Source organism: Antechinus flavipes, chromosome 1 (assembly GCF_016432865.1).
Source record: "Antechinus flavipes isolate AdamAnt ecotype Samford, QLD, Australia chromosome 1, AdamAnt_v2, whole genome shotgun sequence".
In the NCBI taxonomy this organism is placed as follows: Eukaryota; Metazoa; Chordata; class Mammalia; order Dasyuromorphia; family Dasyuridae; genus Antechinus; species Antechinus flavipes.
The window spans coordinates 676,600,479-676,621,336 of record NC_067398.1 but is presented as its reverse complement, the minus strand read 5'-3'; the positions used below and the strand labels follow the sequence as shown (position 1 = coordinate 676,621,336).

General features: G+C 41.9%; 1 protein-coding gene across 7 annotated transcripts in view; it reads left to right on the top strand.

Annotated features, from left to right (window-relative positions):
- Positions 1–20,858, top strand: part of CELF5 (CUGBP Elav-like family member 5) — a 73,374-nt gene that overhangs the window by 36,943 nt on the left and 15,573 nt on the right. For all 7 annotated transcript variants that reach the window (XM_051972395.1, XM_051972397.1, XM_051972394.1 and 4 more), the window contains exons 3-5: positions 13,279–13,327; positions 19,040–19,168; positions 19,534–19,613. In XM_051972395.1, the coding sequence (XP_051828355.1) occupies positions 13,279–13,327; positions 19,040–19,168; positions 19,534–19,613 (258 nt within the window). The remainder of the gene's footprint in view (positions 1–13,278; positions 13,328–19,039; positions 19,169–19,533; positions 19,614–20,858) is intronic.

Below are 20,858 nucleotides of genomic sequence, written 5' to 3'. Positions count from 1 at the left end.
TTGGATCGCGTCGAGAGAAGTCCAGCAAATGAGTGCAGAGAGGGGTGTTCTGGAATCCAACCAGCTCTTGAGAGCTGCCGGTATTATTCATTTTCATTGTGAGCATTTACACCTCAGAAACTGACAGATGCTATCAATCAGGGCTTGATTTATTATTTTGTTGATTGTATAGATTTAAAACAATGATGGAGAAATGTTAGTGATTAAACTTTAAAATGTATTTTTACCAATTCCCTCAGCTGATTGTTAAACATTTTCCAGCATCCCTCTAAATGTAATTATCAGTGAGTGGGTATTGGGCTCACTGAAGGGCATAAAGATTAAGGGAATTACAGAATCATAGATTTTGAAAACTGGAAGAGACTGCAGTGATTAGTTTAACCCCTACCCCAAAAGAATCCCTTTATATTATAATTGAGTCATTTTTCATTCATGTCCAATTTTTTGTGGCCCATTTGGAGTTTTCTTGGCAAAGATACTGGAGTGGTCTGCCATTTCTTTCTCCAACTCATTTTACAGATGAGGAGACTGAGGCAACAGAGTTAAGTGACTTATTCAGAGTCACCCAACATAAGTGTCTGAGGCAGGATTTGAACTCACAAAGATGAGTGCTTTATGCCCTATGGTACCCATCTAATGCCCTCGTTTACATTATCATATACTCCATTATTACCCAACAACCACATACCCAACAAGTGGTTAGCAAAGTTTCTCTGTGAAGACCCCAAGGAAGGGAAACAAGGCAGCCCGTTCCCCTTTAGGATAAGTCTAGTGATTAGGAAGCTTCTCTGGACAACCAGCTTAAATGAACCTCTGCAGTTTTTACCCACCGATCATGGTTTTGCTCTTTGGAACAAGTCTAATAGCTCTTCCAGCCATCAGCCCTTTAAATCCTTGCTATGATGTCATCTCACCCCATCCTCAATCCTTTCCCAGGCTAAATAGGAAGAAATCCTTAAGAAGAATTGGGTTGAGTTACATTGGCATTAAGCTCAGAAATGGGCACTCCATGAAGGGGATTACTGGATGGGAAGGAATGTTTTTTTTAAATAATGACTTTTATTTTCAAAATACATGCAAAAATAGTTTTCCACAAAACCTTGTGTTCCAAATTTCCCTCCCTTCCCCCCACACCCTTCCCCTAGACAGCAAGTAATCCAATATATGTTAAACATGTGCAGTTCTTGAGAAGGAGTTTTAGCAAGTGGATGCAGAGTGGGGATCAGTGAGATGACGGGGGATCAATGAGGGAAGGGCAGCAGAGTCAGAATCACATAATATTGGAATTGGAAGGGACCTCTGTGGCCATCTACTCTAATCCACACCTGAATAAGAGTTCAGAACAGGGTATTTATAGAGTAGGGAACTTATTAGGTTCTTAATAAGTTCTTGATCTCTTCTCCTGAATCCCCTGTAATATACCCATGTGGTCCTCTGGTTTTTACTTGTGTACTTCTAAGGAAGAAGCACTCTTTCCTGAAGCAGCCCCATTCCATTTTGGGATATCTATAATATTAGGAAATTGTTTTCCAACATCAAGCATAAACTTTTCTCTTTGTAACTTCCAACCATTGATCTGAGCTCTGCCTTTAGGGACCAAACAGAGCAAGCCTAATCCCTCTTTTCTATAAGAGCCTTTCAAATGTTTCTAGAAAGCCATATTTCCTCCTGGCCAAGTTTTCTCTTTTCCAGGCTGAACATCCCCATTTCCTTCCATCAATCTTAGGATATGAATTGGGAATTGGTCCTTCTCCTCTGGAGGCTATCCAAATTAATAAATGTGACTCCCATAATTGAACACAATCCTACCCATTGTCCAGTGTCATCAGCGCATAATACACCAGGATTATCATTAACATTATCTCTGTCCCTAATCCTAGAAGTTTTGCCTTGTCTAATGCTGCCTAAGATTTCATTAGCATTTGAGGTGGATATATCAATCAGATTTTATTAAGCACCTACTATGTGCCAGGAACTGTGTTAAGCACTAGGGATACAAAATCTGACCTCAAGGAATTTACAATTTAATTGGGTAGAAAACAAATATATACAATCTGTACATAGGGTAAATAAGAGATTATTAACAGAAGGAAAGCACTAGAATTAAGAGGAGTTGGTGAAGACTTCCAGTAAATGATGTAATTTTAGTTGAATCTTCAAAGAAACCTAAAGGGTTAACAGAGTCAAAGAAAAAAAGCATTCTGGGCATGGGGGACAACTAGAGAAAATGCCCAGAGCTAAAAGATGGAGAATCTCGTTTGTGGAACAGTCAGGAGGCCAGGGTTACTGGATCGAAGAATTCATAGGGTGGGGAGTAAGGTATAAGAAGACTGAAAAGGGAGGAGGGGCTAGGTCATGAAGTCCTTGCATGGCAAAGCATTTTGTACTTTCCCCTGGAAACAATTAGGGAGCCATTGAAGTTTATTAAATAGGGTAGAAGAGTGATATATACAGATATAGATATCCCCTATATCTTTTTTCAACTTGAAAGGATGCATACTTAACCAATTAAAAAATTGATTTTTTAAAAATTTGAGTATATGAATTAACATTTATCCTCCTTATTTTTATTATTAGATTTAGCCCAAATTTAGTTTGTTCATATATTTTTGGATTCAGAATCCATCATCCAGGTGTGTCATTTCTAGCAACTCTGTGACATCTGCAGATTTGATAATCATACCACCATTGATGAAAGTTTTGTTGTTTCTTCAGTCACATCTGACTCCTTGTGACCCTATTTGGGGTCTTCTGGGCAAAAAAGTGGTTCTCCAGCTCATTTCACAGACGAGGAAACTGAGGCAAACAAGGTTAAGTGATTTGCCCAGACTCATATAGCTGATCAGTGTCTGAGGCTGGATTTGAACTCAAGAAGATTAATTCTCCTGAATCCAGGTTTGGTGCTCGGTGCACTATGGCACCATCTACCTGTCCAGGTTCCCACTTAAACATTATACAACCAAACTCAGAGTCCTGTGGTACTCCAGCATGACATTTGGGGTTTTGCAGTCAGAATTCCTAGATTCATATTTAACTCTCTGTGTGTCTTGATTAGTCATTTAATCTGCTTGGACCTCAATTTCCTCAGCTATAAAATGAGGATTTTAGTAGCATCCACTTCCTAGGGTTGTTGTGAGAATCAAATAAGATAATATTTGTAAAGCATTTAGTTCCTGGCACAGAATAGACATTTCAAAAAGGCTTATTCCCCCTTCCCTCTTTCAACTCTACATCTATTATCCTAATCAAAATTTAAAAAGCATAGCTATAGAGATAGAGGATCATCTAGTTCAACCTCTTAATTTTACAAATAAGGGAACTGAGACTCAGAGACATTCAGATAGTGAATGTGGAATGATGGAGTTTTCTCATGTCTTCAAAATTTGACAATTTTCAAATGACTTCATCTGATTCACTAATGACTACTCTTATGATCTATCATTCAACAAGTTCTGAAGCCACATTATTATATTATCACCCAACCCGTATCTTCCCATCTTTTCATAATAATAGCATGAGAAAATTTTAAATTATTTTTAATATCTAGGTGAACAATACCTACAAAATGTCTACTAGAAATGAGGTTAACCCACTATGATCTATACTTAATAAACCTTGCTGACTCTTTGTGATCACTGTTTCCTTTTTGAAATATTCACAAATCATCTCTTTAATAGTACTCTCTAGAATTTTTGCCAGTCATTGAAGCATATAGTTTACAGAATCCATTCTTTTCTCTTTTTGGAAAGTCAGAATAATGCTTGCCCCTGTCTAGCCCCAAGGTACCTCTCACATCCTCCACTATCTTTCAAAAATCACTAAAAATAGATCAGTTGTCAGTCACAACTGCCAATCCTCTCACTTCCCTAAGATGTTGTCTACCATGGCTTGGTGACTAGAAGCCATGTAGGGCAGCTGGCAATTTCTTAATACATTCTCCACTTATCTTGGATATCCACTTTCTCAGCTATTTTTATTGTCCTTTCCAGTCCCAAGTTGTATTCCCCTTGATGGAAAAAGTGTTAGGGACTAGACATATAGTTTAATTAATATAGGGAATTACCAGGTAAGGAAACTCCCTTTGTCAAGGCAGGCTGGCACCTTCTCCACAACTTAGAGTTCTAGAAAGCTTGAAGCCTCGAGGATCAACAGGCAAAGTGATTTGCACATAGACTAGCAATAAAATAAAGGAAAGATTAGCGATTGAGATGCACTAAAATAAATAGGAGGAAAAGAAAGTACTTATAAAGAGAAGGGACTTCTTCAATTTAAGGCTACCTCTCTCTCTGCCTTATCCAGCAAAACGGGAGTTGATTAGTAATGCTTCCTCTCCATCATTCTTCATCATTATCCCCAGCCGCCTAACCCAGGATTTCTTAAATTTTTTCCCACATGACTCCTTTTTCTTTAGAAATTTTTACATGATTCCAGGTATATAAAATAGATATAGAAATCAAACATTTACTGATAATTATAATTTTGTGATCCCCCACATTCAGTTATGAGGGGTCACAAAACACAGTTAAGAAGATGGGACTAATCTCTGCCTTCATTATGCATGCCTTCAATAAGCCTTAAAAACAATATTTTTTTGGTCTTTAGCTTTTGTCTCAATTCATTCTGGGTATCAGTAATCACATTATTTTTTATAAGACCATGCCACATATCTGTTTTCATTTTCCATTACTTGCCCTTGATTCTATCTTTATAGAATCTGCTTTATTTCCTTAAAAACAAAACAAAACCCAACCCTAAATTGATAGAAGAGTTCCATATGCATCGACATAGGTTCTTCCTCGTCAGATTTGTTTCTATTTTGTGTCTTCAGAATTTCATTTTTGAGAGGCTGACTTCTTTTGTAGAATATGAAACCATGAAGTCCTCCCTTTGCCTTTTCTGAACCCTTTGAAATATCTTCTCCCTAAAAGTGCATGTCATCAGACTTTCCTCTTCTCTATCATAAAGGCTCAGAATCATTGGTCCTCTCCTCTCCAGACTCCCATCATCTCCACCCCCGAGCAACCTGTTTCTCTTTGTCAGTAAGAATCAGCTCAAAGGGAAGTTCTTCCATCTCTTGAAGGTTGAAATTATCATTAAAGCAATTAATTTATTAGCTGCTCTGCTTTTGGCAGAGAAAGAATGCTCTAGCAGATGTCTGGGTAATGAAATTCCTTCATCCCCCATCAAGCCTCTGTGCCAAACTTGAGATGTATCCCCAAACTCTTCATCTCTTTCCTCTTCCTGTCTTGGTGGTCTGTAGCATCCCTCAACTATCTTTTTGCTCCACTTGATCTTCGCTCAAATATTTTCTTCTATGCTTCCTTTCCTTCTTGAATTCCTGGATTTTGCACTCACATCGATGTCCCCCTTTTACACATCTTATCCCTTTTCAATAAGGTAGACAATTCCTGAACTGTATTCCACTCATTGAGCTCATCCCACCAACTTTTAGCTAAACTTATAAATTGAGGGGCCCTTAAGGTCCCTTTCAACTGTAATTCTAGCATCCCATGATGCCCAATTTGCCCTGGCTCTTCTTGTCTTATGCATTTGAGGATAGATATACAAGGCCATGGAAGCCAGGTAGCACAGCGGAGAATAGAGTGTTGGACTTGAAGTCAGGAAGACCTGAATTCAAATGTGGCCTGAGACATTATTGTGTAACCCAATGATTTGCCCCTTTTGCCTCAGTTTTCTTACCTGTAAAATGAGCTGGAAAAAGGAATGTTAAATCCCTCCAGTATCTCTGCCAAGAAAAACTCAAATGGGGTCATGACTGAACAACAATAGGAGGCTATGGTATAATTCCACACATGCAATATACACACATATGGACATACGGACACATACATAGGTGTATAGAGGGTAAAAAAGACCATTTTCTGCCTTACTTTTTACCTAGCCTTAATCACTGAATGGGTATTGCCTCAGTCAAATTGAGGCTTGTTGAGTCAAACTTGAGTTATCTTCAGTTATGCTGATTGATCATGCTACTAGACCCAGATGATTCTGGGGAAGAAAGTGAGACTGGTGACTTAACAGAACCACTCATCTCACTTAAATCTAATTTACTCTTTAAGAAAGAAGGACAGACAGCAACAACATACACATACATACATGAATATATATACCTATGCACTTGTATATTGTTATTGTGGTTTGTCCTTTGTTCTCAAAGAGGACCATGACATTATGGAGGAGGACATTATGGATTTCAGTGAGGGAGGGCTCACTTTCCCCTCCAGAGCCATCTGGGTCTGGTGGCCAGATACAGATCAGGATGACTGAAGATGGCCCTGGATGAAGGGGGAGACCTCGGCCTTTTTAAGCTAAGGTCTTTAACAAATCTCAGTTTGACTAAGGCTATACCCATTCAGTGATTAAGGCTAGGTAGCAAGTGGGGCAAGGAATCTCCTTTTTCACTTAGTAAAAAAAAATCCAAATAAATAAATAAATTTGGAAGGGGAAGACCTTCAGGGTTTCCGGCCAAAGCAGAAATGATTATTGTTACATTCAGAATCAATCAGGATTCAAATGATGTCCAAATGGAACTTGGCCTGGGACCTCTTGGTGGTCAATCAATGATAATCAAAGTGGTTTTGGCTTAAGGCATGGTCCTTAAAAAAGAAACGAAGCCAGTAAATCCCAAGATATCTTGAGAGGGTTCAGAGATCCAAAAAAAAAAAAAAGCTTTTAAGAGCATCTGTAGATTAGAGTATGGTACCCTATGTGGATAGTAAGAGGGAAGCAAAACCAGTTGGAACTCATTTAACAAAAAAGCAGTACATTCTATGCCTGTGATTCCCCATCTCTCTCTGATAAAGGGAGTCACATTTCATTGTACAGAATATTCTCTGGAACCAAATTTGGTCATTACAATTACTCTGAGGTCAACTTCCTTTAGCATTCTTTTCATTTGCATTATTGTAGGAGCAGAAGTCATTGTGCTGGCAAATTATGAACTGTCCTTACTTAAGAACAACTAGTGCTTGCAAGGATTTGCTCACTTTCTCTGCATGGCTTAGCTACAAGGGTCCCCTTCCCCTTCCACTGTAGTTACAGGACAAGTGCCCAGAGGAGGATTGGCAGAGTAGTGAGAAGGGATTGGTCCTAAGGAGAGCAACTTATCATTCCTTGATTTGCCTTACTGACAATTTCATCTTTCCAAAGGTGGAGGAACCAAGGGGGAAATTCCATCCTGGATCTTACAGAGAGGAACTAGTTGTTCAGTGATAATAACTAGCACTGGAACCTGAATGAGGGCAAATATCCCAATTTTCCAGCAGGGAAAGAATGGGCCAATGACTTTGACTTTGATTCCTACAAATACTAAGAAACATTATTAAAGAGAAGTTTAAAGAACATCTGGATTTAAGAAGAAAAAAAAGTCAGAGATTATTAAGAACCACTGTGGTTTCATTCAGGGGTGTGCTGGTAGATGTTTTAACAACTGACCACAAAAATAATAGTTCAGGACACACTTTTAAGTTTAAATCTGCAGGATGACCTGAGTTCAAATCTAGCTTCAGACACTTCCTAGCTATGTGACTCTGGACCAGTCACTTAACTCTGATTGTCTCTTCAAAAAACAAAACAGAACCACATCTCACTTAAATCCCCATTATTAACATTTTTCTCCATCATTTTCTTGTCTAGACAATCGACAAAACAACAAATTAAGCCTTAATTGTTAGAATTTGTTGATTTCAGAAGTGTAAATACTCATTCTGAAAATTTAACAAGTGGCTCTCAGGACACTGAATGAATGGCTTCCAACTTACCATGGCAAGAACCAATCATGTCACACAACTTCATTCCCCATGTCTGGAATTTTCTTTTTCCTCTTCTCCACCTTCAGCCTTCTCTGGCTTTCTTAAAGTCTTGGATAAAATCTCACCTTTCACAGGAAGCCTTTCCAGAAACCCTTAAGTCTAGTGCCTTCCCTCTGAGATGATCTCTTATTTATCTGCATATATTTTATTTGTACAAAATAGTTTATATGTTTTCTATCTCATCACACTGAGAGCTCCTTGAGAGTAAAAACTGCCGTTTGCCTTTTTTCCATCCCCAACACTTAAATACAATGTCTGGTATACAGGAAGCACTTAATGTTTATTGATTTGACTTATGACTGCAGTCACCATATTCAGGTCAGCATCTTTTAAACAGGAAATCACGTTGTTCCATGACTCCCTGAGAAACACATTCCCCTTAGGAAAATTATAAATTCCAACTTATATTGGCAGCTCAGAAGCTAGGTGTATGAGGGAATTCTAGGCCTGGAATCAGAAAAACTTGAGTGCAAATTCTGCCTCAGACACTAGCTGTGAGAACCTAGGCAAGCCAGTTAACCTCTATTTGCCTAAGTTTCCTCATTTGTAAAATGAGAATAATAATAGCACCAACCTCAAAGGTTGTTGTGAGGACAAAATGGCATGTATTTAGTGCTAGGCAACCCTTAAAGTGTTATATATTATTCTATAAATATTAGTTATGATTATTTTTTCTTATGATAAGATTACTAAACTAATAGGTCAGAAAATGCTGTAAATATAACTTGCTTAGATTTTAGCAGAGCATCTGATTCTTTTGTGATATTCTTATGGAAAAGATTGAGAGAGAGTGGCCTAGATTATAATACAGTTTTAGATGCTTTAGGACCCGGAGGAACGATGGAGGTCCATGAGGAGGTCATAGTAACTGCTGCAGGTCGGCTCAGAGGGCCCCCAGTGGAGGGTCCTAGGGTTCTTATACTTGACCCTTTACCACATGACATTTTTATTAGTGACTCCAATGAAGGCACAGATGGCATCCTCAGCACATTTGTAGATGGCACACAGTTGGGAAGGATAACTAATATAATAGAATCCTTCCCAGCCTAGCATCAAGGGGTCAGATACACTGGTTATAGAAACCTGTGGGAACCAGATTAAAATATAAATTGGGAAATACTTAACAAAATAAATAAGCATATAAATAAAAAATAGCTGATATTAAATTTTAGGGAAGCTAGAAGGTACATTGGATAGAATGCCACCCCTGGAGTCAGAAAGACCTGAATTCAAATCTGGCCTCAGAGAATTACTTGCTGTGTGACCCTGGACAAATCACTTTACCTGTTTGCCTCAGTTTCCTCATCTGTAAAGTGAGCTGGAGAAGGAAATGGCAGACCACCCCAGTATCTGCACCGGGGTCTTTGCCATGACTGACCCAATTCAACAACAAAAAATACTACTTTTTTTTTTTTTTTTTTTGCTGAAGCAATTGGGGTTAAGTGACTTGCCAGGATCATATAGCTAGGAAGTATTAAGTGTCTGAGGCTGGATTTGAACTCAGGTCCTCCTAATTTCAATTCAATTTCTAACCACTGTACATCTATCTGCCCCCCCCCAAATACTACATTTTAAGACTAAGTCAATATGCAGCCTGCAAGGATCCTTATGTATAATTTAGTGTCCCCCATTTCTCTTTGAATTTGACATCACTGTTCTAGAACGTTGGGTTGAACCTAATGAGATGGAATTCAGCAGGGATAAATGTAAAGTTTTATGCTTGTATTAAAAGGATCATCTTTAGAAAATCAATATTGGGTTCAGGTTTAATAGACAGAAGTTTGTCTAAAATAACAATCTGGGGTCTTTGGTCTGGGTTGGAGGTGCTATATGATAGCCAAAAAACTATCAGGGTCTTTAGCTACATTTAAGAGAGGCATAACTTCTAGGAATAAGGACTTTACAATCCCTTTAATCCTCTGCCTTGTTTTGACTTTACCTGAAAAATTGAGTTTAGTTCTTTGTCGATTTAGGGTGCCATTGATAAGTTGACCAATCAATAAGCATTTATTAAGCCCCCACTATGTGCTAAGCTCTAAGGATATCTGGATACAAAGAAAGGTAAGCTGGAGGAAAACTAGAAATGGTGAAAAGCTTTGAATCCTCAGTTAAAGGGACTAGAAATGTTTAACTTGGAGAAGGGGAGACTTGAGGGACTTGATGGCTGTTTTCAAGTATTTGAGGGACTGAATTTGTTGTGTGTGACCCCAGAGGGCAGAACCAGGAATGATGGGTAGAAATGGAAAAGAAGCATTTTGGGCTTGATGTAAGGGAAAATATCTTATAATTAGAACTATTCAATCAAGGAATGGGCTGACCCAGGCTTTCCTCCTCTTAGAGGTCTTTAGTCAGAAGCTAGATGGGTATGTGATGGTAGGGAGTCCTTGTGTATATCAAGATCTCTGAAGTCCCCAAATTCTGAGTAACTTTCCCCATGAGGAATGTTAGAAATCATTATTAGGTTCAAATATATTCTTCCTGAAGTCATTAGTTGGTTCTGAGAAAGCAAGACATTAGGTAAAACCACAAAGTTATAATGGCCATAAACAATATATATGTAATTTATAATATATAAGGGATAGTTAGTTACAAAGATGCAAAGTTATAATGGCCCGTAAACAATATACATGCAATATATGTATAATATACATAGGCTGTTAGGGATTGATAACCCCTCAGATAATTATCATTGACTGTTTCTCTAAGTGGAAGGGCACGCTTAGCCCTTGTCCTAAGCATGGCCATGGAACAATGTCATCTTGTGTTGTAATTTCAGGATTCGGTGGTACTACATTGGCAATACTACTGTGAAACAGTGTTGGTTGGGGCAACATCATGAACTAGCCGATATTCTAATTAATCATTATCATTATATCATATGATTGGTATAATCATAAATAATGATTAATTATGCTTTGCGAGCTTACCTGGGGACTTGATAATCATCAGTTGAAACATAAATTATATAAGAAAACACGGTCCAATTTAATCTGTTAACAAATGAATCTGTTTCTAACTAGCCTGTATAATACAAATCCTGTACTGGTCGAGAGAATCTGTTTCTTGGACTTCCAAGCAGATATCAGAATGAGACTTTTTCTTTTTACCTATAAGGCTGTCAGAAGACATGAGTCTTAAAGGCCTTATGGGAATTCTTACAGGAAGATTCTAACTTTTGTCATTTTCCAAAGCCCCAAAGTCTAAAAGACTAAAAATGATTAACTCTGGCCATGAGCTACCTTGTCTTACTGAATGAATCTATATTTGACGCATCTGATCCATAAATGGAAAACATTAAAATTTATAACTGTTTCCACTATAATGAATAGCAATCTTCTGTTTTCAAGCCTACAAGCAAATAAATTCTTACCAAGCCTTGTTAGGAGCACTCCATTTTAGGTTAGGTTCCCACTACTCCATTAAGTCATGGTCTAGAAATTTAACTCCCAATTCTCTCTCTCTCTCTCTCTCTCTCTCTCTCTCTCTCTCTCTCTCTCTCTCTCTCTCCCCCTTCCTGCCTCCCTCCCTCTTTTCTCTCCTTCCTCTTTTCTCTCCTCCCTCTCTCTTTCTCTTTCCTTCTCTCTCTCTCTCTCTCTCTCTCTCTCTCTCTCTCTCTCTCTCTCTCTCTCTCTTTTGCTGAGACAATTGGGGTTAAGTGACTTGCCCAGGGTCACACAGCTAGAAAGTGTTAAGTGTCTGAGACCAGATTTGAACTCCAGGTTCTCCTGACTTTGGAGCTGGTGCTCTATCCACTGCACTACCTAGCTGTCCCCCAACTCCCATTTTCAAACATCACCTTCTTAAGGAGTGATTTGCTTCCAAAATATCTGCTTCCTCTTCATCTTTTGACTGCCATTAATAAAAGTGATGAAAACATAGCCTGTGCCATGAATCCACAGACATCATAGTCTTGGGCAGTGGTGCCTAGATTCTTCCTCTCAGTGTCATTTGTACCTACACGAGTCACTAGAATTTGGTAATAGTCTTCCAGTTTGAAAAGTTTTGGAAAGTTCTTTGTCATCTTCTGGATACATGTCCTGGGAACATAGTAGGCTTTTCTATTGTTGCTATTAGGACAACTGTTAGTTTCCCTAAATGTTGGGGAAGGTGTAAATTGATCCATCCATTCTGGGGAGCAATTTGAAACTATGCTCCAAAAGTTATTGAACTCTGCATACTTTTTGACTAAGAAATATCATTACTAGTTTATACCCAAAGAAATTAAAGAAAGAGGAAAGGAACTTATATGTAAAAAAAATATTTATAGCAGATCTTTTCATAGTGGTAAAGAACTGGAAACTTAGGTAGCTGAAGCAAATGGCCAAACAAAATATAATTTATTAATATAATGGAGTACCATTATGTTTTAAGAAATGAAAGGGGTGATTTTAGAGAAATCTTAGCAGACTTGTATGAACTGATACAAAGTGAAGTGAGCAGAACTAGAAGCAGAAATTATACAGCAGCAACAGCATAGCAAAAGCAAACAACTTTGAAGACTTAAAAACTTCCATTGACGCAATGATCAATCACAATTCCAAAGGACTCATGATGAAGCACGTCATCTGTCTCCTGACAGAGATGATAGGCTCTATTCCAGGATGTACAGAATTCTTTGGGTCCTGATATGTCATCCAGTGTGTTAGTTAATCCTGCCAGCTTTGTGATATCTGCAACAGTATGTGCTATATGCAACAACAAAAGCACAATGTGATGAACAAAGTGTAGATGCATGCTAGACAATAACAGATAGGTATATTTGGAACAGGTTGATAGAATCAAAGTAGTTTTTGGTGTCTCAGTGTTAACTTGAAAGGAAATCCGTATTGGAATAACACAGGGATCTGTGCACTCAAATTTAATCTCTCAAACACTTGAATGTAACATGTAAATAATATGAAATAATGACCAATAATTTATATAATATTATATATATATGCACCCAAGTTCACCCCAATCCTATACCCTTTATCTTCATGGAAAAGAGGACTTTTGCCAAAGAAAAGCTACCCCTGCCTCACCAGGAAACTGGATCAGGGGGTCCTACCTGACCCCAAGAGTTTTCCTACATAAGGATCAGAAGTCTCCCTAATTTTTCCCCATCTCAAAAAGTTTTAAATTTAATGTACTCAAAATTATCCATTTTGCATTTCATAATGTTTTCTATTTCTCATTCGTCATTTGTCCCTTCTCCAAAGATCTGACAGGTAAACTATTCCTTGATCTCCTAAATTGCTTATAGTATCAGCCTATATGTCTTTATCATGAACCCATTTTAACCTTATCTTGGTATATGGTGTGAGATGCTGGCCAACGCCTAGTTTCTGCCACACTGTTTCCCAGCAATTTTTGTTAAATAGTGAGTTCTTATCCCAGAAGCTGGAGTCTTTGAGTTTATTGAATACTAGATTGCTATAGTCATTGACTTATCTGTCTCTCTCTGCAGATGGCGCGGCCAATCCAGGTGAAACCTGCGGACAGCGAGAGCCGTGGAGGTAGTTGTGATCTCTTTTTGTTCCCCCACACCTCCTTGCTTCCCCTGCCGGGGGGAGGGTTATGGAGTTTCACTTAAGGATAAGCTTGGGGCTCCCACCCCAGGCAAGGCTTACTCCCTAAGCCCTGTTGTTCTTCACCCAGATGTCCAGCCCCTCTCCAGACTTCAGTTTGGAGGATGGGGCTTGGCCCCTGTTTCCTTAGTCCTTAGACAGGACTTCCACTCAGGCCTAGCCATTGTGAACTAGATTTGTCTCTTTGGCCCCTGAACTTCCCAAGTCCCTCGGTCCCTATAACCTCTCAAACCCCTTGGTCCCCCAACTGCTGCAGACCTCTTACTTTGGTCCTCCAGCCCCCAACTGTATTCTTAGTTCTTCAGGTTCCTTCCTTCATGGTCCTTTCAGTCCTTCAGGTCCATGATCTCTCAGCCCCTCACCCTTTGGTCCCCTTTCCCTCTCTCCCAAGTATAACCTTATATCTTCAAGGACTACACCTCCAGGATTTACTAAGACTACCTAGATTCTGAGTGTGATGTAGAAGTGTATTTGGAATTAAGAGGCATGAGTCCAAATCCCAGTCCTGCCACTGATGACTTGTGTAAATTTGGGAAAATGCACATAGGTCTTAGTTTCTTTATAAATGAGAAGGGACAGGTAGGTGGCAGCTAGGTGGTGCAGGGCATAGAGCATCAGCCCCGAAGTCAGGAGGACCTGGGTTCAAATTCGACGTCAGACACTTAACACTTCCTGGCTGTGTGACCCTGGGCAAGTTACTTAACCCCAATTGTCTCAGCAAAATAAAACAAAATAAAATGAGAGGGTTGGACAATAGGATCTTGGAGGTCCCAAGTCTTGGAAGTCTGAGATACTGTGGAAAAAAAATGTTACTTTGAACCAGACTTTGCAGAAAAAATAGACTTTGTCAGATAGGGTTTGGATAGTTTGAGTTGAAAAATGTGTTTCATGTAATTGCGGGTGGGGAGAAAGAAAAAAGAAAGAAAAATATGGGTCCCTTCCATGTACCTCATGTAAAAAAGGAGCAGCTCCAGTGCCACTCCAACTCCCATCATGCTTTTTTGTCCTCAGAATTCCTTCCTAGCCAGGGAAAGAAGCCTTTCTTGGGGCCAAGCATGGCTAAGGCTGTGACAATTCATAGGGCAGGTAAGATTAGGGGGAGAGAGCAGAGAGAAAGGCAGGGAGAAAAGGGATCTAGCACCTGATTGGCCAGGGTTATGGGGGATAATGAGGCTACGTGGCCCTGGTATCCTGATCCAAATTCTTTAGCCCCTATTTCACACACAGGCCAGTCCCTACCCATTGGTCTCCAAGGGCCCAAAGTCAAGTCCCCATTCTTCCAGGCAGTCTCTAATGTTCACCCCATGCCAGCTACCTCTCTTTGCCCAGCTTTCACACAGCACCCAGGGGACAAAGTTCTTGTCTCTGGCCCTCATGAAGTGAATGAGTGGGCAAAAGCTATAAATTCTCAGTGTCCTACCACTGAAAATCGAGATAATATCCCTTATCCAACCTAACCTAGGGAATGTCTATAAGGAAAGCATTTTGCTAACTATACATTGTTATAGAAATGGAAGCCATTCGAATCATTATGATGATGATGATGATTCCCTCCTGCTTCCCCTACCCTGTCTCTGAAGCCCTCTCCATCCTTGGGGAAGCAGCTGTTCAGAAATGACGGGAAGCAATGGGAAATATACTGCTTTTATAGCACATCATCCCTAAACAACAGAAGAAGGGGGGCTGTTCTTGCTGCCTATCAGACCTCCTTAGAGAGGGTTAGCCATACCAGCCTAAAGGGCAGGGAATGTGGAACCCAGCTAGGCACGAAGGTGGGTACGTGGACCTACCTCTTGCCTTCAAGAGTCCCTGCCCAAGCTGTTTCCCAACTCCACCCCCCCCCCAGGGTTCCTGTCATTCTCCAAGGGGCTACTGGGAGCAGCACAGAACACCAATAAAGGCTAAGCCATATGAAGACCCTTTATTTATGGGGAGAGATAAGAGCAGGGAGAAAGGAAGACCACTTCTGTAAGGAATTAAAGGAGAGGGAGTTTGCCTTGGATCAGATGTCCCTAATGCTTCCTTGGATGTAGTGGAGAGAGGTATACACTAACACAGATGTGGGAGAAAGGTTGCACTGAGCATTTTTGGCTGCAGTGAAGCTGGGGGAGTCACCCCCATCTCTGGCTGCCTTCTCAAGACACAGGTCTGCTCTGAGAGAGGGTGGAAGGGAGACGGGCTCCCCACACATCTCCCCCTCTTTCTAGCTCTTCCTTTTTTGTCTCTGCCTCCCACGGTTCAGACCTTCACCCTCTAATATTTTCTGTCAGGGCTCCATCAGACAAGATGCTCTTCTCTCCTCGATGCCCTCCGCTTCCTCCCCCTACCCTCCAACCAACCCCACCAATGACTGACAAGAACAGGTTTCCATGGCAATGCAATTCAACATTGAGGGAGAAGATAAAATGTTCCTGATTGCTGGACAGCGCAGGAAATTGCCAGACCAAGGAGGGAAAAAAACTGGGGCTGGGGGTGAGGGAAGTCAGTGGGTAACATAGTCAGGTGACTGTGAGAACCAATAGGAAAGGGTACCCATGCCCATTCCCTCCTCTGGGTTTAGACCCGATACCTTCCCCCTAGCACAAATGAGCCAACCTGTTGGCTCCATAGTACAAAGCTGGTTTAGGTGGTGGATGGCAGGCAGAGGAGGATGCTTGAACAGGGGATGAGGGCGCAGGAGATATACGTTCCCCAGAGGCTGAGGTTTCCGGTAGGGCTCTGTCCCTGGAGTACACGGAGAAATTCAGGCCTGGCAATCTGGGAGCCCAGCTTCTATTCTGGCTCTCTTTGACCTAAGGCAAGACCCTTCCTTTCTTGGAACCTTCTCCCACCCCACCCTGTAAAATAATAATTTGACTAAATAGTTTCTAAACTACCTTTTAGTTTTGACATCCCAGGTTCTAAGAGCCCTCCCAGCTCTGACCTCCTGGGTTCTAAGGGCCCTCCCAGCTCTGACCTCCTGGGTTCTAAGGACCCTCCCAGCTCTGACCTCTGGGTTCTAAGGGCCCTCCCAGCTCTGACATCCTGGGTTCTAAGGGCCCTCCCATCTCTGACTTCCTGGGTTCTAAGGGCCCTCCCAGCTCTGACATCCTGGGTTCTAAGGGCCCTCCCAGCTCTGACATCCTGGGTTCTAAGGGCCCTCCCAGCTCTGACCTCCTGGGTTCTAAGGGCCCTCCCAGCTCTGACCTCCTGGGTTCTAAGGACCCTCCCAGCTCTGACCTCTGGGTTCTAAGGGCCCTCCCAGCTCTGACATCCTGGGTTCTAAGGACCCTCCCAGCTCTGACCTCTGGGTTCTAAGGGCCCTCCCAGCTCTGACATCCTGGGTTCTAAGGCCCCTCTCAGATCTGACATTCTGAGATCTAGATCTTCCTAGCTCTGGCATCCTATGTCCTAAAGAACCCTTCCAACTCTGACATTGTCTGTTACATTTTCTAGGTTCAGTCCAATAGCCTGCATTCTAACTTCTAAGATCACTTCCTACTTTGATGTCCTATACTTCTGTGAATCTGTAATAGAATCCTAAAGACACAGAAACAAGAAGGGAAGGATGGCTAGATAAGAAATTTAACTGAAAAAGCTACCAAGCTCTTAATGGATCCTCACGATGAATTAGCAATGAGAAGTTATGGTTAAAAAAAAAAAAAAGCAAATATCTTTAAAAGACACATAGTGTCTAGGAATAAGGAAGTAATGATCTCATTCTCCCTTGCCCTGACCATGCCTGATTTGGAATATTTTGTGCAATTCTGGATACTGTATTTTAGGAAGAAGGCTGATTACATGCTGGGCACTGTGCTAAGAGTTTTACAAATATTAACTCATTTGATCTTCACCGACACAGCCCTGTAAAGTAGGTGCTATTATTATCCCCGTTTTACAGCTGAAGAAATTGAGGCGGACAGAAGTTAAATGACTTGCCCAGCAAACATAGCTAGGAAGGCAAGATTTGAGGTCAGATCTTGCTAAGTCTAAGTCTATTGACCATCCACATAGCCGGCTTCTACCTAAGAAGATAGGAATTGCTATTCTTGATGTCAGGACAAACATTTCCTGAGGATGAGAGGGGGTCCTAAAGTGGAAGGGTCTGCCTTAGGAAGTAGCAAAGGTTGAAGGTCTTCAAAGGCTGATGGACCACTTGCCAAGAATGTTGTAGATGGGGGATTCTTGTCCCCCTGTAGTTTGGACCAGACAGTACTAAGTTTCCTTCCAATCCTGAGATATTATGATCTAGAACAGTGTTCTCAAACTTTTTTGATCTCAGGACCCTTTAAGACTCTTTAACTTATTCAGAGATATGTCTAATAATCTAAGTATCTATTCTTACAAGAATGTAAAATGAATATTTCCTGCATTAAAAAAAGATTTTGTAACTTGAGGACCTCCCCCCAAATTTTTTGTTAATATAGGTTATCTCCATTAATATTTACCATATTAGAAATTTAAATGGCCTCGTATTAAAAACCAGTTTTGACCTTGTTCTAGAACCCTCGGGAGTACCCAAGATCATACTTTAAGAATCCACAATCTAGAGAGGAGAGAAATCCAGAAAGAGGAAGAGCCAGCTAGAGGAGGATGTCCTACATGGGAGGGGAGAGGATGTCAGAGGTTGCCTTGCTGGGCCCACATCTGCCAACCTAGACCATAAGCAGAATTTTCCAGAGAATCTCCTTAGTGGAGGGGGAGCAGAGTTATTTGGCTTGATCCCAAAGGACACAAGTAGCAGCAAAGTGGGGATTTCTAGGGAAGCAGATTTCAGCTCAATTTAAAGAATGTTCTATACTCGATTACTTGCTGTCTAGGGGAGGAGGTGGGGGGAAAGGGAGGGAGAAAAAATTGGAACACAAGATTTTCAAGGGTGAATGTTGAAAACTATCTTTGCATATATTTTAAAAATAAAAAGCTATTATTTAAAAAAAAGAAAAAGAATGTTCTACAAGATCCAGTGGGAAAATATTGGCTTTGGAATCCCAGTTGGGTTGAAATCTCATTTCTACTCCATACTTCTGTGTGATCTTAGGCAATTCCCTTTTGTGGGCTGTTTCCTCTCTTGTAAAAGGAGGAAGCTGGACTAAAAATCTTTAAGATTCCTTTTGTGTGGAATTAGGAAGACCTGAGTTCAAATGCGACCTCAATCACTTACAGGCTATGTGACTCTAGACAATTATCTAGACCAAATTGCCTCCAACCGCCCCCCCCAAAAAAAAAACAAGACTCCTTCTGTGAACAATTAGGGATCTCCCACAGTGAAATGGGCTGAGCAGAAGGGAGTGAACTTCCCATCGCTGGAAGTATTTAAAGAGAGCCTGGAACCCCAGTCTGGAAGGCTAATGAGATGATTATGTGGATGGGAAGTCCGGACTGGGGGGAGGGAATGCCAGTGGGTGCCAAGATTCTGTGCCATTTCCTCCCTTCTGAGAAGGAATCAGAAGCCTGCCCTCACTACCCCCATATTCTGGAGCGTGCCCCGCCATTGTCCTCCCCCCTCAACTGACTGCCATCCCCTCTCTTCCCTCTGGGGGGGGCAAGTCCAGGTGATGGTCCAGTGAAGTGCCTAAAGCCCCGGCAGGATCTCCCCTAGGGGCATCCCCTGCTCTCTTGCCCGTGATCTGTCGAGGCTGACGTCTCCATCTCCCCCCACAGGGGACCGGAAGCTCTTCGTGGGCATGCTGAACAAGCAGCAGTCCGAGGAGGATGTTCTTCGGCTTTTCCAGCCCTTTGGGGTGATCGACGAGTGTACAGTGCTCCGGGGCCCCGATGGGAATAGTAAAGGTGCCATCTGTGCCCTGGGGAGGGAGGGCATTTCTCACTGTCCTCCCAAGCCTGTGGCTCTGCCGCTTGTCTGTCTGCCTGTCTGCCTGTCTGTCTGCCCCACTGCGCCTGGCTGCCCATTTGATCACATCCACCTGTCCACGTCCCGTCTGGATGACTGTGGGTGTGTCCTGTGGCCTGTCTCTGCAGCTCTGCCCAGCTCTGGCCCTTTGATGACTGTCTCACCGTACAGTTGTGTCTGCCTGTTGATACCTGTCTATAGCATGTGGAAAGCTGCCCCTCCCCTTCCTAAAACTTGAGAAGGGGAGGGGAGGAAAGGTAAATGTGTCTCACCCGCTGTCTGTTCTTCCCTCTGCCCTACACAGGCTGCGCCTTTGTGAAGTTCTCGTCACACACGGAAGCCCAGGCTGCCATCCATGCCCTCCATGGCAGCCAGACAATGCCAGTGAGTATGAGACGCCAGAGATTCCCTGCCTTCCCCGGGGGAGGGAAGGAGGGAAAGGGGGACACCAGAGCTAAAGGTTCCTAGCCTCTCCTGGTGCATCCAGGCTGGGCACATCCTCACGCCAGGAGATAAGAACTTTAAGCCTGGCGTCGCCACCAACCCAAAAGATCTCCAAAAAGTTCCTTCTCTCTGAACCTCCAGTTACCCTTCCTTTAGAAGCCACTGGCTCAGTGCTCTCCAAGATCCACTTCCAGATCCAGCGGCCTTTGTAGGAGACAAATCAGTGAAGATCCACTCCATGCTGGGTGACCCAATGGGAGAAAACAGGGTTAGATCTTTGCCCTCAGAGAATTCACTGTCCAGCAGAGGTAGAAATAACAAGGATGCATGATAAGGTGGAACAAAGACCACAGGACAAAGACAGGTTGGGCACTCAGAGAAAAGAGTGATTACTTCCACTCTAAGATATCAGGGAAGGCTTCCCAGAGGAGGTGATATTTGAATTGGGTCTTAAAAGATGGGGAAGCTGAGTAGGGCAGAGGAAAGGGAGCCGTGGGAGCAAAGATCTACAGTGGGAAAGAGTATGATGTCTTCAGGAGCTATCAAACAGTCCACATTTGCTAGAGATGATGGTGATGGTACAGGTGATGGTACCTGGCAGGGAGATGGAACAAGGCTGGAGAGGAAAAACTAGAGGAAGATCAGAGAGGGCCTTGAATGTCTGATAAAGTCTGGGCTTCCTTGGCCATGAATGACTAAGGAATGGCAGATGAACAGAGTAGAAACATGATCAGGGCTGGGATTTAGACAGATGACTGGTTATTGGCGCAAAAAAAAAGATCATAAAAGGAACAACTGAAGGCAGGCAGCTGGTTAGGAGCCTTGTGCAAAAGTCCCGGTTACAGAGTCTGAAGGAACTAAGGATATTCATTGTGAAGTGCAGAAATCTCCAAGCTACAAAGGGCATGATCGTCCAGTAAGGGAAAGGCCATTTATGAAATGAATAGCCTTGGTCTCAGCTCAGGGCAGAACGGGGCCATAGCAAGACCGATTTCAGGTCCAAGGAAAGAGGGTTCCTGACTGTCCTCACTGTCCACGATGAAACAGGAGTGGATGGAGTCAGGCAAGGTCTGTCACTGGAGTTAAGCGGGCAGGGGCTGCATGCTCTGGTCTGACCATGTGGAATCCATGCTCTAGAGAAGTTTAGCCTGGAAGAAAAAGATTGCCAGAATACCTGGGTTCTCT